This window comes from Wyeomyia smithii, chromosome 1 (assembly GCF_029784165.1).
Source record: "Wyeomyia smithii strain HCP4-BCI-WySm-NY-G18 chromosome 1, ASM2978416v1, whole genome shotgun sequence".
Classification (NCBI taxonomy): Eukaryota; Metazoa; Arthropoda; class Insecta; order Diptera; family Culicidae; genus Wyeomyia; species Wyeomyia smithii.
The window spans coordinates 204,491,642-204,506,537 of NC_073694.1; the positions used below are offsets into that span (position 1 = coordinate 204,491,642).

The 14,896-nt window shown below is 35.4% G+C and overlaps 1 protein-coding gene across 8 annotated transcripts in view; it reads right to left on the reverse strand.

Annotated features, from left to right (window-relative positions):
• Window positions 1-14,896, reverse strand: part of LOC129717939 (serine-rich adhesin for platelets-like) — a 118,668-nt gene that overhangs the window by 58,140 nt on the left and 45,632 nt on the right. For 5 of the 8 annotated variants that reach the window (XM_055668231.1, XM_055668235.1, XM_055668230.1 and 2 more), the window contains 3 exons: window positions 7,171-8,978; window positions 6,610-7,110; window positions 6,401-6,515 (listed from right to left, as the gene is read on the reverse strand). In XM_055668231.1, the coding sequence (XP_055524206.1) occupies window positions 6,401-6,515; window positions 6,610-7,110; window positions 7,171-8,978 (2,424 nt within the window). The remainder of the gene's footprint in view (window positions 1-6,400; window positions 6,516-6,609; window positions 7,111-7,170; window positions 8,979-14,896) is intronic. The other 3 variants (XM_055668234.1, XM_055668232.1, XM_055668233.1) reach the window with 3 other exon arrangements.

The window sequence follows — 14,896 nt, forward strand, 5'->3', positions numbered from 1 at the left end:
CAACTTGATGTAAAATTAGTAATGTTATGTCTATTCAATTCTACGTCGGTTTTGGCACAACTTTTGTCTTCCTGATTGGTGGGACAATTGGAGGATGTACTGCTGGAAATGTCCGAATCGTTGGATTCGATTTCGGAGTCTGAATTTACCACCATCACCTGGTAAAACTTTCTCGGTCCATCCGTCAACTTGTTGTAAAATTAGTAATGTTATGTCTATTCAATTCTACGTCGGTTTTGGCACAACTTTTGTAAATTTTCCTTTTTTTTATCAAATTTAAAAAAAATTCAATCAAATTTCTCTATCTTTTGCCGTTTTTGGGTTTATTTGCCATTTCAATGTGTATAATGCACTGGAGCAATACCATAAGAAATGTCCCACAGGTTATGAGCCTAAGATGTCATTTTGTGTTATCGGTATCTCGATCAACCGTGTGTGGAAGAGCTATCCGACCGACATCGCTAACCACAGAACCACGGAGATCACATCAAATATACACTGCAAGAAACTATTTTTTTAGACAAAAATTAAAAAAAAATATTCAAAATTTATATTTAATATTTTGTCAAAAGGCCAATCTTTCAAAATTTCATATTTTTAGAAAAAAAAATGTTTAAAGACAGAATGGTTTGTTTGATTGGTATGACGTCTTCGACAAAGTTATAGACAGTAACTTTGTCCCTCCAGATCAAATATATGAGACCAAAAAACTTTTGGAAAAAAAAATTTAAAAAATGTATCAAAAAACCTTTTAAGAATCTGATTTTTTCAATGAAAGTACACACTGTAAGTTAACCAATTTATTATTCGTGCTAACTGAACTTAAAATTTTTTTTTTAGATTTTTTCGGTATTTTTGAAAGGAAAATAATACTAATTGTGAAATGCGTCAATCCTCTAAGTCGTATAGAATGCAATTTAAAGTTTCGAATGAGGCCATTTAAGAGAGCAAGCGAAGTTAGAAAAAATCGTAACCAATTTTTTCTTACAATGTACGTATATGGCCTCCAAATTTGTACACATAGGCGCATTTCAGGCATCTTATATGGTCATTTTTCACCAAAAAAGGGGTCACTTAACAGAGTTGAGCGCGAGTTGTATGAACCGATTTGTTTGTTGGGCCTGCATCTTTTGGTGCTATGAGATTTGTGAATAATCTCCCTAAAAAGGAGATGTAAAATCTATTTTTTTGTTTCATCGGGATACCGAGTTGATGTCTTTGGTAAAGTTAAAACCAAAACGACCAACTTTGCCGAAGACACAAAATTCGTATCTCTTACTCAAATTGACTTACAGTGTTTTTTATTGAAAATAGACCTGTCAAAACACATTTTTCAATAAAACATATTTTTTTCTATTATCTAGGCCTTCACTATGTTCTGCAAAGTTGTTGGCAGCATCAATATACACAAGTGTCTGGAAGATAATATATTTGTATTGTTTAAAAAACTATGAGTTATGGACTATTTTTTAATTTTTTTTTGCCATATTTGAAATATCTGTATCTTTCTTAGGGGCAAATAGATGCCGATTCAGTAGTCAGCATATGAAAGTACACGACTTTCTGCTGATGAGTTATGTTCATAACAAAAAAAAACTCGTTTTTACCCTGTCGAATAATTTAACCAGGTAAAATATTAATATTGCAAACCAAGATACCACGTAATAAATTTGTATCTATGGTGAACATCCCACCAATCGTGGTTTAAGTATTTCAGGACATGTAAATTGCATATGCTTGTTTTTGATTCACCTCGAAGGTTCCCAATCAAAAACAATGAAAGTGCTATTCTAACACTGAGTGGATAACGACAAGTTTTAAGGTCAAATATCCACATACATTTTCCATACGCTTGGCTAATTTTTCTAACACAGACATCAATAAGGTAGACGAAATGATTCTACTTTTGTGCACTCTGGCTAGGGACGTTGCGATATCATTTAGCATCGATACTTAAAATCGATACTGGTATCAAAATCAGGCGCTGATACTCCGATATAATCATGAAAAAAGTATCGATACTGCGAGGTATCGCTGTTCGATATCAGCTCATTTAAAGTAGAACATATATGGCTGTTTTTACTCCGAAATAGGGTGACCATAAAAAACGGCTATATTCGATGTATTTTTATTAAAAAAATTCATAACTTTTGAACCAGTTAATCGATTTTCGATCTTTTTGGGTCAAATTAAAGGTAATTACGTCTAGTTATAAGAAAAAATACCAAAAAATAAATCTGGGTGCTTTTATATGCATAATCTATAAAATTATTGAAATTTTCGTCTTGTTTTTAAATTGAATTTACTCAAATTCAAAAAATAACATATCTCTAAAAGTTCCTCCATTTATAGAGTCAAGTATGCCCTTCAAAATAAGACCAAATAATATTTTTTATGTTTGCCCCAAAATGAATGACATACAAATGAAAAACGCATATTTTTTGATGAAAAATATTAATAACTTCGAGTAAAATTGCGATATTTACGATGTCAGCATTGCAAATTGTTTCTCTTAAAAAGCTCTAAAAGTCATTCAAAGACAGTTTTGAGATGAAACTTGAAATAAAAAAGTTAGAGCGTAAAATATGTTTTTTCAATATAAACCGGTTGTGTACAAAGATAGAGAAAAACTTTATTTTACAAAGTTACTTAAAATTAATGGAGCTATAACATTGTAGAACAAATTTTTCTTCTATCTACAAAGATAAAAAAGTTAGATACTTGATTGCATCGAAAATGTTGGTCACCCTAATTTTTTGATAATTTTTCAATGAGCGCTTTATCATATGTAACAACTTGGTAGAAGAAAGTTTTTTTCTAAAATGTTGCTATAGAGCTCTAGACCCAAATTGTCCCCTAAATTCGGTTTCTGGACCATTGTGCATTGGTGAAGGATCGCCAGTTAAGTATCGATACCAAACATCGGGTATTGAAAAGAAAAGAATCGATTCTAAGCAAGTATCGGAGGTATTGCAACGTCCCTAACTCTGGCTCACACCTCTAACCTTTTTTTTTTGGTTCACGGTATATATTTTCTCTGGAAGGACATAATTACTGTTTACAACGAAGACGTCATACCAATAAAATAAACCATTCTGACTTTGAAGTTTTTTTCTATTTGAAAATTTCAACATTTTTCTTTTTATTTTTTCGTGGTTAGACACCATGAATTATTTTGTTCTAAAACTTTTTTGATAATCAATTTTAAATTATTTTTCAAATGGTTTTGGTGAAAAAAAAAAGTTTTTTGCGGTGCATATTTTGTTAAAAAAAACAAAATTATTACAACTTTCACGTCTAAAATTATATTTAATCGAATCAGATCAGTTTTATATATAATTTGCCGTTAACTTTGTTTCCATGTCGACGATGGCATGTATGATTGTATATAACATTCGGTATGCGATACACATATCCTTCAGTACACATCCGCTCTATTGTCGAGTTTGGTTTTCATTGCACGAAGGCTGTCGGTAAGGTGCCGAGCAGTTTACTCCTTACGCTTATTATTCCTACAGTCTTTTGTAATAGCCGTCACACGATATTCGTCAAAGAAGCTGTTACCGGAACGCGCTGTTCGTGTAGTGCTGACACGAACGTTTATATAAAAAACAGCTTCTGCATTCGCTATTCCGAAGACATCCTTGTAACAGGTGAAAATGCCGATAAGCCAAGAGTGCCGCGATTTACGCGAATCAATATTACAATGATGAGAGAAGAGTCAAGTAAACCTTGAATGAGTTGAAAGCGGTACTCTCAGAAGTCAGATATCGACGAGATGCACCTAGTCGCCACCAGGAGACACACTACGTGAAACGACCACGGGGGCGGAGACGAAAAAACCTCTGGAAATGGGGGCGGAATTAATGGGTGAACCGGTGGAGAGCGCCAATAATCAACCGCCAACCATCATTTGGATTTCACTAATCTCGAGGTGAAAGGTTGTACTAACGTAAACGAATTCGAATTAAAATTATAGCGACTCTGCGACTATTGTTTGCTGAAAGATAAAGTATAGTGAAAGATAAAATAGATAAAGAGAAATTGAGAAGTGAGGTGAAGGCATCGTCAAACAAAAAACTGGTCAATCAGGTGCGTAACTTCTTGAAGAAAACCAGCCTCCAACCGACGCCCAAACACCATTTTGTAATTTCCCCCCCACTCCTTATTATGCCCTCAGGACCTCATGTTCATGCCATTAAGGCTGCTAGGATCCAGCTGTTTAACCTGGATAGTTATCCGTACTGGAGTTAGCCAGTTCCTCGGAGCACCACGAAAAACTAGGACACCGGAAAGGCGAGTGGCAACGGACTTCAGGCAGTGGCGAACTAGGAAGGAGAAGTAAGCAGACGTCGGAAAGGGGGCCCCTAATGCTAAGAAAGAGAAGAGACGAGGTAGGAATAAGAGACTAAGAAAGTGGGAGTGACAGACGAAATAAAAGAGTTGTTTGAGACGAAGTTCAAGTGTTTAATTTGACCAACACACGAGAGCCGACCCTGAGGCGGTGTAGAAGGGAGTCTCAGCATTGCTGGCTCTACCGGCCCGCTAGTTACATTCTCCAAATAATACTGAATGTTGTGGTAACCCGACTGCTAGCGCGCGTAGCTATCGCGAAAACAAAGCAACAGAAAAAGTATTCTGAGAAGACAGTAAAAAAGGCTGTACTTTTGGAATGTCTGGTCCGATCTGTAATTGATTTCGGAGAATTCTGCGACAATCTCTATTGTGGTAACTTATTTTTATTATTAATTATATTTTGAACGATAATTTTTGTATTCGATAATATTTATTATTCGTTTATTAGCATTTAGTATATAAAATCTATTGTAATTGAACGTTTTGACTGTTTTTAATGTTAAACTCGTTTTTTAGCTGAGTACCCGATTTTGTTGGGAATCTTCTTTCTGGTGCCATCTGGGATTCAAAACGACGCCGGAAATATCAATATTTTGGGGTATTGGAACACTTTCGTCTATTTCATTTTGTTTTTCAGATCCGGAAATTGCCATCTTCAATTTCGAAATGTTGTCGGACATCGATTTCCGGCTTTCAAGCGTCGACCTGATTCCAGAAATACCAATATTGGGAAGTTTTCGAACGTTATATACAGTTTCCAGAAACCTGAAGTTGCCAGTAGTATTTGGTAATTTGGTTCAGTTCTAACTAGTTCGTTAATTTTCATCAATTTTTTCTCTGTTATTATAAACTGGTTATTCGTTATCTATTATTTCATTAACTTTATTCGTTTAACTGGTTATCTTTTTACTCCTCGGTATGTTCCCTTTCTTAAATTTAAGTCATACTCATTTCTTGAAAATGTTTTGACATCTAAATTCATCGCAGCTTATGGGCACTTTGTCCAGCTCACTCTAGATCTCTTTTTGCTTGTTGCGAGTTTTCATTCAATTATATTTGTCAAGTTGTCATGTTGAATATTTTCAGTCGGAAGCAATGCATTCAGGTTTATCGTCACATATGGTGCCAGAAGGCAGTAACAAAAATTGAAAATATTTGTTATTTGGTGCTTGTGTCACAAGTCACTTTAATATTACAAAAACAATTATTTTGAATAATGTCAAACGAAAATATCCGACAAATTTGGATTTTAGGAAGGCAATATCAAACATTATTTGAATGTGTTCCAGTGCCATAATTAACGTAGTATAATTAACAAAAAAAATCTAAAAAAAAAATTACAAAAGGGCTTATTGTCAAATATAACAAAATATGGAATTTGTGAATTTTCTAGAAAATACTTCATTCCGATTTTCTTCAAACCAAGCTGACTAAACTTTATTAGAATTATTACAAGGAATCTATATTTGGTATATACATTCACAGAGACATGTGTTAAAATATAAATAAAAGTAATAATACATAAGTATCAGGAGTTTGATTGAAAGGACTTTGAAAATTGAGAACAAAAAATGTTGCATCACTAATGTTTTATTCATATCTGATATCTGAAACAGACACATCCAACCGAATCACTCAACGCGTCATTACCCCCCGTTAAATTCGTCACTGTTTCCCATTCGCTGCAAACGCCTCGTTCAAGTACTTTGATACGCCCACTAAAAACAACGTAGGACCTATGCCTATATTTATTCTAGTTTAACATAAACCTTCCCAACTCCAAATAAAATCCACTCGAGCGGCGGTGCAGTTCAGTGGGTGTCCAGCAGCAGCAGCAACACCACACCGAACAAGAGCACGATAATTGACTTTGAAGTATGCTTCACCGCTGAGAGGTGTGACATAGTGGCGAAAAGCTTGATTACTACTGCTTTTATTACGCCCCCACGTGTTCGAAACATAATTGTTAGCAATACCATATGCCCGTGCATTAATCTACGCATGTGTCTACCCTACACCGGAAAAAAAAATCCAAAAAACTCACCCTCGTCTTTAGTGCGTTTCTCCTCTCGCCTCTGGAGTACCACCTTCTTGAAAAGGACAGCCGCGGCTTCCACGGCACTTTGAATTTCCTGCTCTCCCAGATGGGTCTTGTGTTGCTATGTGACAGAAAAAAAACGGAAAGGATAGTTACCTTTTAACCTTCAACCGCACCGCGGCATCAATCATCACCATGCGGTGTGGGTGGATTACCTTCTTATCAATCAGATTAATCTGTTCATCACTGCTGTTGTCGTCGCTGTTTTTATCACCGCAAAAGATGCCATCGTCCAGCGATTTAGATTTATCTTCATCCGTCTCCGGGTAGCCGCCATATTTTTCCTCCATCAGCTTTGACGCCACGATGTCTAAACTCTTGGAGTCGCGCTTCTGCAGTCGTTGATTTTGAAGAATCTGTTGGAAAGCGGATATTTTCCGAGGACCGGGTCGAGCGCCAACTGTGCCAACACTACCGGTGCTTCCCGTGGTTGTCGGTGGCGCTGCGGTTAGTTGCGGTGCTGTTGCTGCTAACTGATTAGCTTTCGGTTGGAATCCATTGATTAAATCCGATTCGCATGCCTGATCCAGTGATTTGAATGCCTTGCGGCGAGGCGATGGTAGTTTGAAGGATTTCTGCGCTCTCTCGAGGATTTCCGCCAGTGGGCGAGGTGACGGGATCTTGGTGATTTCCGTTTTTTTTGCGCTCTGCATTTGCTGTAAATAATTTTAGCTTCAGTCGAAACTGTTGAAACAATAAAATCTATGATACCATACCTGTGTGTCCTTTTCCGGGTGCGACAGCGAGCGTCGCGGTGTGGGTTTGACGGATTTATTTCCCGGCGATTCCTCGGAGATTGAACGCATCGTTTCCGGCTTGCGTCGGACTGGTTCGTCATCGTTGGATGATGCAACCGTTTCCGGCTCGTTCGGAAGATCCCTCGATTTCCGGCGACGTAATCGCCCCTCCTTCTTGTTGTTGCTCCCCTGCTTTAGGTAATCATCCGGATAGAAGTACTCCGGGCTCGAATCGTTCAGGAAGCTTTCGGCACTTTTGATCGTACTGGCCGGCGTCATACCGCTGCGTAGCCTTCGATCCACGTTATAGGTATCGTATGATTCCTCGTTGTTATAGTAGCTCGCTTCCTCGTCCTCGTCGAAATTAAGCTGCATCGTCGAGTCGTTCGTTAGGTCGTATTCGTCCATCATCGCTTGTTTCGCTTCAGCAAATGTTTTCTGTTTGGGAGATCGTTTTTCTGAGTTTACTGAGTCTTCTCTAACGTGTTCTTGACGTACCAGTCTTGGCGAGCGAATGCTCGGAATTTCTGGTAGCAACCTTCGTCCTTCACTTGGAACCCCAGCTCCGATCACAGGCGCGTGGGGCCCTCTATTGAGACTGTACTCTTCATTACTATGGCTACGAACTTTGATCATTTTGGAAGAATGGTGTGGACCAACAGTTCCGACGGTGCCGCCAACACCACCGCTCGGAGTGCTTGGGTTTTGCTGGGGTGTCGTTGATGACTCATCGGCCATCGTTGGGAAATGCTGTTGTGAAAGAAAAGGACGTGGTGCTGGTGCTGGTTGTGGAAATAAAAAAGATTGCTTTTGTCTTGGTGAGATAGGCATGAATTTTGGTCCGTGCTGATGAACCGAGAGCGAGTTCATACTGTCTGGTGCCGGAAGTGTGCTTTGACGTGCAAACTCTGGTGAGCGTTTGATACTGTGCGGAGAGAGCTGTTTTTTGGGAGGGGATGTAGGAAGCAATTTCACGTGCTGTTCAGGATTAGGTAGTGTGGCTTGCCTGGTCATCTGAAAACGGCGGGGTATCGACGAGTTGCCGGAGCTTCCACCGTCGCCAGCCGATTCGGCACCACTGTCGGGGGACTTGTTAAATAACATCCGATTGGGTGAGGTGGGCAGTTGGCGCTGTTGGCCAGTTTGTGATGGTGGTGGTGGTGGCTGTTGCGGTTGTTGCTGTGAATGAGCCTGAATTTGCAGGAAAAATGGATCACTGGAGTTGGATGGAAATGTTGACTGACGTACAAACGGTGGATATCTCGGGGAAGGATCGCCGTCGGGTTTATCCGGCGATCGGCTATACAGGTTCGTTCTACTGTTTGGCGAAGTGGATAACAATTTAAGTCCAATCTCATGGTTCTCATTTGGCCTACAAGGTAGTGTTGATTGTCTCCGAATTTTATACCGCGCCGCCACTGGTGAGCCCTGCGGCTGTGGGACATCGGCATCGTCGTTCTCATTGTCGGTGTGATAGGGACTGTACTGGGGACTGGGACTGAGCTGTTTCGGTGAAACAACCGGTGGCATCAGGTTGTTGTTGCTGCCGTAGTACATTCCGGCGTCCGGATTCGGAAGGGTTGATTGTCGTGGCATTCGACGTCCCATCGGAGGATGCAACTCGTTATCGAACTCGTCCTCCTGTGCATACTCTGCCATGGTACCGGGTTTTGTGTACGGGAACCTTACCAGCGACGGATAACTGCTCTGCGATTGCTTGCGAGGTAAATGTGTATATTGCTGTGGGTCTGCGTTTTCTCCAGTTTGTCGGCTATCATCTTCCGCGTCTGTCATAAATTGAAGAAAAAATAAAACAACATTCAGATACACGTTTGTTCCTTCTATTTCTAACACGATTTCTAACATGACGCTACTGCAGCTGTAATGTAAAACATATGCTGAACACTCCCCTTTCCCGTTGGGGTGACTGTAAGTGGCATAGTGAGACAAATGCAAGAAACGGTGACCATAACTCTACTTGATACCAAGGGGCAAAATAATACAAAATAATAGAATTGCTTAACAATTTAATTTAGTTAAAAATTGAGGAAAAAGTGACCGAAATAATCACATTTTGCCACATCTAACTGCTAAAGTTATAAATTTCCAAGAATACAGGAATAACTCAAATGTTTGTAATGACCAGAAATTACCAACGACAAAGTTACAATAATAACAAAAATAAATGAACGACAAGTTTACAATAAAGACAAAAATAAAATAACTGACAAAAAGGCTAAAAACAACAAAAATTATAAACTGACACAAAATTATGAAGAAAAGAAAAATAATAGAAATGACTAAACACAACAAAATGAGCAGAAGGGTGGCTAAATTTAAAAAAAAAACGAAACTAAATATGACGAATACTAACGTATTGATCGATATTCGAATCTCGAACCGCTTATAAAATTTTTTTAGACATCGAAAACGAAAAAAGATGTCGAAAAATTACGAAAATAATAAAGATGAAAAAAAAAAGCCAACATCGACACACATGATAAAAACGTCAAAACCGAAATATTAACGGTAGAAATTACAACAATGTTTACACAAAGTGACAAAAATGACATAAAAAAGTTAAAACTGACAAACAGATAAAACTGACTATAGACAAATATAATCAAATATGACGAAAAAATTCAAAAAAAAAAACGGCGAAATTGACAAACCTGACAAAAAACATTGAAAAGGACAAACAGACAAAATTGAAAAAAAGCCTATTAACAAATATGAAAAAATTGATGGTCTATGACCAAAATGAAGTAAAATGATAAAAATGACAGAAATTGCGAAGAAATTTTATTTCGAAAATTACGAAGAGTAAAAACAAATCACAATCATGATAAAAACTACAAATAATGGAAGTGACAAAAACATCAAAGGTGATCAAATTAAAGACATGGCGAAAATGACAAAAAAAAATGAAAATAATCATAATGACGAAGATTTTAAAAATAATATGAAATAGAAATAGGGCATCGAACGTCTTCGTCAGTGGTTTTCTTCGGCAGTTTTTCTGCAGCAATTTATGCAAAAGTGGGCCGAAGAAAACCACTGACGAAGACGTTCGATACCTTTGCAAAATTACAAGATGATAAAATTTAAAAAAATGACTAAGGGGCCATCCACATACCACGTGGACAGCTTTGGGGGGGGGGGGGTTGGGTTATGTCCACGGTCCATTGTCCACGGAGGGGGAGGGGGGGGTCAAAATCGCTAAAAATCTGTCCACGTGGTAAGTGGATGGCCCCTAAGTGACTTATGGCTGACCGAAAATGATCAAGACTAACAAAGTTCAAAATGACAAGCGTACACAATTGACAAAAATGAACTAAAAACACGAAATACAACAGCAATTATTTGAATGACAGAAAAGAAATTATGATGAGAAGCAGGAAAAAAATAGCAAAAATTACAAAAGGATAAAAATTAAAAAAAAAACTGAATAAAGATGACGATAAATGAGCAAGACTGCCAAAAATGACATAAATGACAAACGAGATAAAAATTTAAAAAAACTGGCACAAAAATTAAAAACTAGTGACAACAAAAAACGAAACAAAAAATCACAAAAAAAGCCGGTGAATATATAACAAAACTGACATAAAAGAAATTCATATAAGCTGTGAAATAACAAAAAAAAAAAAAACAAAATAAAAAATTATTATCAAAACACGACAAAAAAGATAATATCAAACCGACAAAAATGGTAGAAATAGGAAAAAAGGCAATGATAAAAATATCAAAGAAGATTAAAATATAATAAAGTGTATAAAGCCGAACAGACAAAATTCGTAAAATTGAAATGTAATAAAAAAAAACGATGGATATGACAAAAATAGAAAAAGTGACAACATTATAATCAGTTGATGAAAAATTGTGATGAACTATGTCATTTTTACACAAATTATAAAAATGACAAAAATAAGAAAACGAACGAAGGATAAATACTGAAAACTTTAAATAAAAACCCGGCAAAAAAATGACAAACAGTTTGAATTGATGAAAAAATAATGACAAGAATGATAGATATGGTTCAAGAGTCAAAAATTAGAAACAAATACAAAAATTAAATAAAAAACAATTGACAAAAAATACTGGTATTTTCAGTAATGTTACAAAACTTACAGGAACGACAAAAATATATTAGTGATAAAGGTGATAGCAATGGCAAAAATGACAAGAAAACGAAAATAATGATGGACATGACAAATAACACAACATGACAAAAAAATAACAAAAATTACATAGAATGAAAGATCACAATGAACAAACAATAACAAACCTAACCCAATGGACAAAAAAAAAATAAAAATAATAAATATGACGAAGAAATAAAAATCGTCAAAAGCCAGAAACGATAAAAATACCAGAAACAAAAAAATAAGAAAAAAAAAGCATGAATGACATAAATTACTGAACTAGAGATGGCAAAAATGATCACAAATAACAAAACTGCAAGACTCGTCATATAGCGAAACTATCAAAATTGACAAAATAGTGTGAAAGTGGCAAAAATAACAAAAGGTGATGATTCATACCGGCAAGAAAGACAAAAAATTTATAATAGGCAAAACATAATTACAACAATGACTGAATGACGCTACAAACGATGATAAAAAATATCAAAAAATCTCAATAAACTGATAAAAATAACAGAAAAATGCAAAATTAATAAAAATGCTATAGTATGACACAAACAGAAATCTACTATATAAAAATGGAATTCCGTAACGCTTGATCTTATTGATATTATTCCCTTAGTCTCTGTGGTGTACAGTAATCATCATCATTTTGAATCGTTCTAAATCAAAAATAATAAGCGGTGACATGTAGGTTTTTTAACATGAAAATGTTCGCTGATGTTCAGGAAAGACATTAGTTATAAAAAAATAGTTATCTAATTACTAAAACTTGAGATATTATTCACAAAACTACGTAAAACATGCAAAATTATGACTTTCTGTGCTAAATTTGCCTCTAAATCAAAATTCAAAGCGATGACATATGATTCTTTTTTCACTAAAATGTTTGTTGATGTTCAGGGAAGACATTCGAGGAAAAATAATTAGTATCTGATTACTAAAACTTGAGATATTATTCACAAAACTACGTAAAACATGCAAAATTATGTCTTTTTATACTTAATTCGTCTCCAAATCAAAATTCAAAGCGATGACAAGTGATTCTTTTTTCATTGCAATGTTCGTTGATGTTTAAGAAAGATATTTGAGAAAAAATAATAGGTATCTAATTACTAAAACTTGAGATATTATTCACGAAACTACGTAAAACACGCAAAATTATGACTTTCTGTGCTAAATTTGCCTCTAAATCAAAATTCAAAGCGTTGACATATGATTTTTTACACTAAAATGTTTGTTAATGTTCAGGAAAGACATGTGAAAAAAAATAATTGGTATCTGATTACTAAAACTTGAGATTTTATTCACAAAACTACGTGAAACAAGCAAAAATATGCTGAATTTGCCTCTAAATCAAAATTTCAAGCGATGACATGTGATTTTTTTTACATTAAAATGTTTGTAAACGTTTAGGAAAGACATTTGAAGGAAAGTAACAAGTATCTGTTTACTAAAACTTGAGATTTTATTCACAAAACTACGTAAAACTTGCAAAATTATGACTTTTTATGCTGAATTTGCCTCTAAAACAAAATTTAAAGCCATGACATGTGATTCTTTTTTCATTAAAACGTTTGTTAATGTTCAGGAAAGACATTTGAGGAAAATAAATAGTATATGATTACTAAAACTTGAGATATTATTCACAAAGCTACGTGAAACATGCAACTTTATGACTTTTTATGCTGAATTTGCCTCTAAATCAAAATTTAAAGCGATGATATGTGATTCTTTTTACATTAAAATGTTTGTTAACGTTTAGGAAAGACATTTGAAGGAAAGTAAGTCTGTTTACTAAAACTTGAGATTTTATTCACAAAACTACATAAAACTTGCAAAATTATGACTTTTTATGCTGAATTCGCCTCTAAATCTAATTTCAAAGCGTTGACATGTGATTCTTTTTTCATTAAATGTTTGTTAACGTTCAGGAAAGACATTTGAAGAAAAGTAGCAAGCATCTGATTACTAAAACTTGAGATATTATGCACGAAACTACCGAAAACACGCAACGGCTTTCTGTGCTAAATTAGCCTCTAAATCAAAATTCAAAGCGTTGACATATGATTTTTTTCACTAAAATGTTTGTTAACGTTCAGGAAAGACATTTGAGGAAAAATAAAATGTATATGATTAATAAAACTTGAGATATTATTCACAAAACTGCGTGAAACATGCAAAATTATGACTTTTTATGCTGGATTTGCCTCTAAATCAAAATTTAAAGAGATGACATGTGATTCTTTTTTCATTAAAATGTTTGTTTATGTTAAAATATAAAATGTATGTTTGAAGATGATTTTCTGTATACAGCACAACAATATTGCAGCCTTCTAATAGCGCTCTCGATCAACCAGATTAGTTGAGAAAATTCGTTATCGATATTGTTTTAGCACATTTAGCATGTTGTAGGATAAGAACAACGATACACCGTGCCCCAGAGCTGAGTCGAGAAAAATTGCAGTTCGAAAAGATTCTCGACCTGATCGGGGATCGAGCCCGATATCACAACCGTGTGGGAGCCAATCGACATCGCTAACCACAGAGCCACGAGGACCACATACAGCATACAGAATACAGAAAATCACCGAAAATATTTTTTTTAATTTATACGTTTTTATACGATTCCATGCGAAACTTTGACTTTTTATGCGCAATTCGCCTCTGAATCAAAATTCAATGATTTGTTTTTTTTTTGCTATAAAATGTTCGTTGTTCTTTTATCTACAATTTTTTTTTTGCAGAATAACCCATGTCTCGAGCATGAACATTTTATATTTCTGATGTTTTCGTAGATTTGTGAATAGTTACATTTTACGGCATTCGATTTACTTTTGTACTTTTGAATTTGAATTTGATTTTTATTAGAGAGCTTTTAACCAGAAGGTCATTCAGCTCTTAATCTTACTGTTTTACTTTTTTTGCGTTAATCCAAACTAGAACTCACATTTAGCTGCAGGAAAGGTTACGATTTATTTGTTTGACTATCGATTAAGAGGCAGCTTAAGCATTAAAAATCTTTTATTTTCTTATTTTCTACAAAGTTTTGTGGATTAAAAAATGGCGACTTCCGGTTTTAGGAAAATAACCTAAAGTGATATATGGCCAACAATTTCAATACTTCCGAAAGTGGACCTCCATACGTCATTTTATAGCGATGACACAATTTTTTTTTCATTAAAATGTTTGTTAACCTTCAGAAAAGACATTTGAAGAAAAATAACAAGTATCTGATTACTAAATTTGATATATTATTCACAAAACTACATGAAACATGCAAATTTATGACTTCTAAAGTGATATTTGGCCAACAATTTCAATACTTTCGAAAGTGGAACTCCATACGTCATTTTGAAATCCAAAATGGTGACTTCCAGTTTCTGTAAATCAGCCCAAAATCACAAAAAACAATCCAATATGGGTATTTCCGTTCTGCGCGTTCTCAGAATATTGAAGTAGGGTATCGAACGTCTTCGTCAGTGGTTTTATTCGGTAGTTTTACTGGCGCAATCTTATGCAAAAAAGGTCCGAAGAAAACCACTGACGAAGACGTTCGA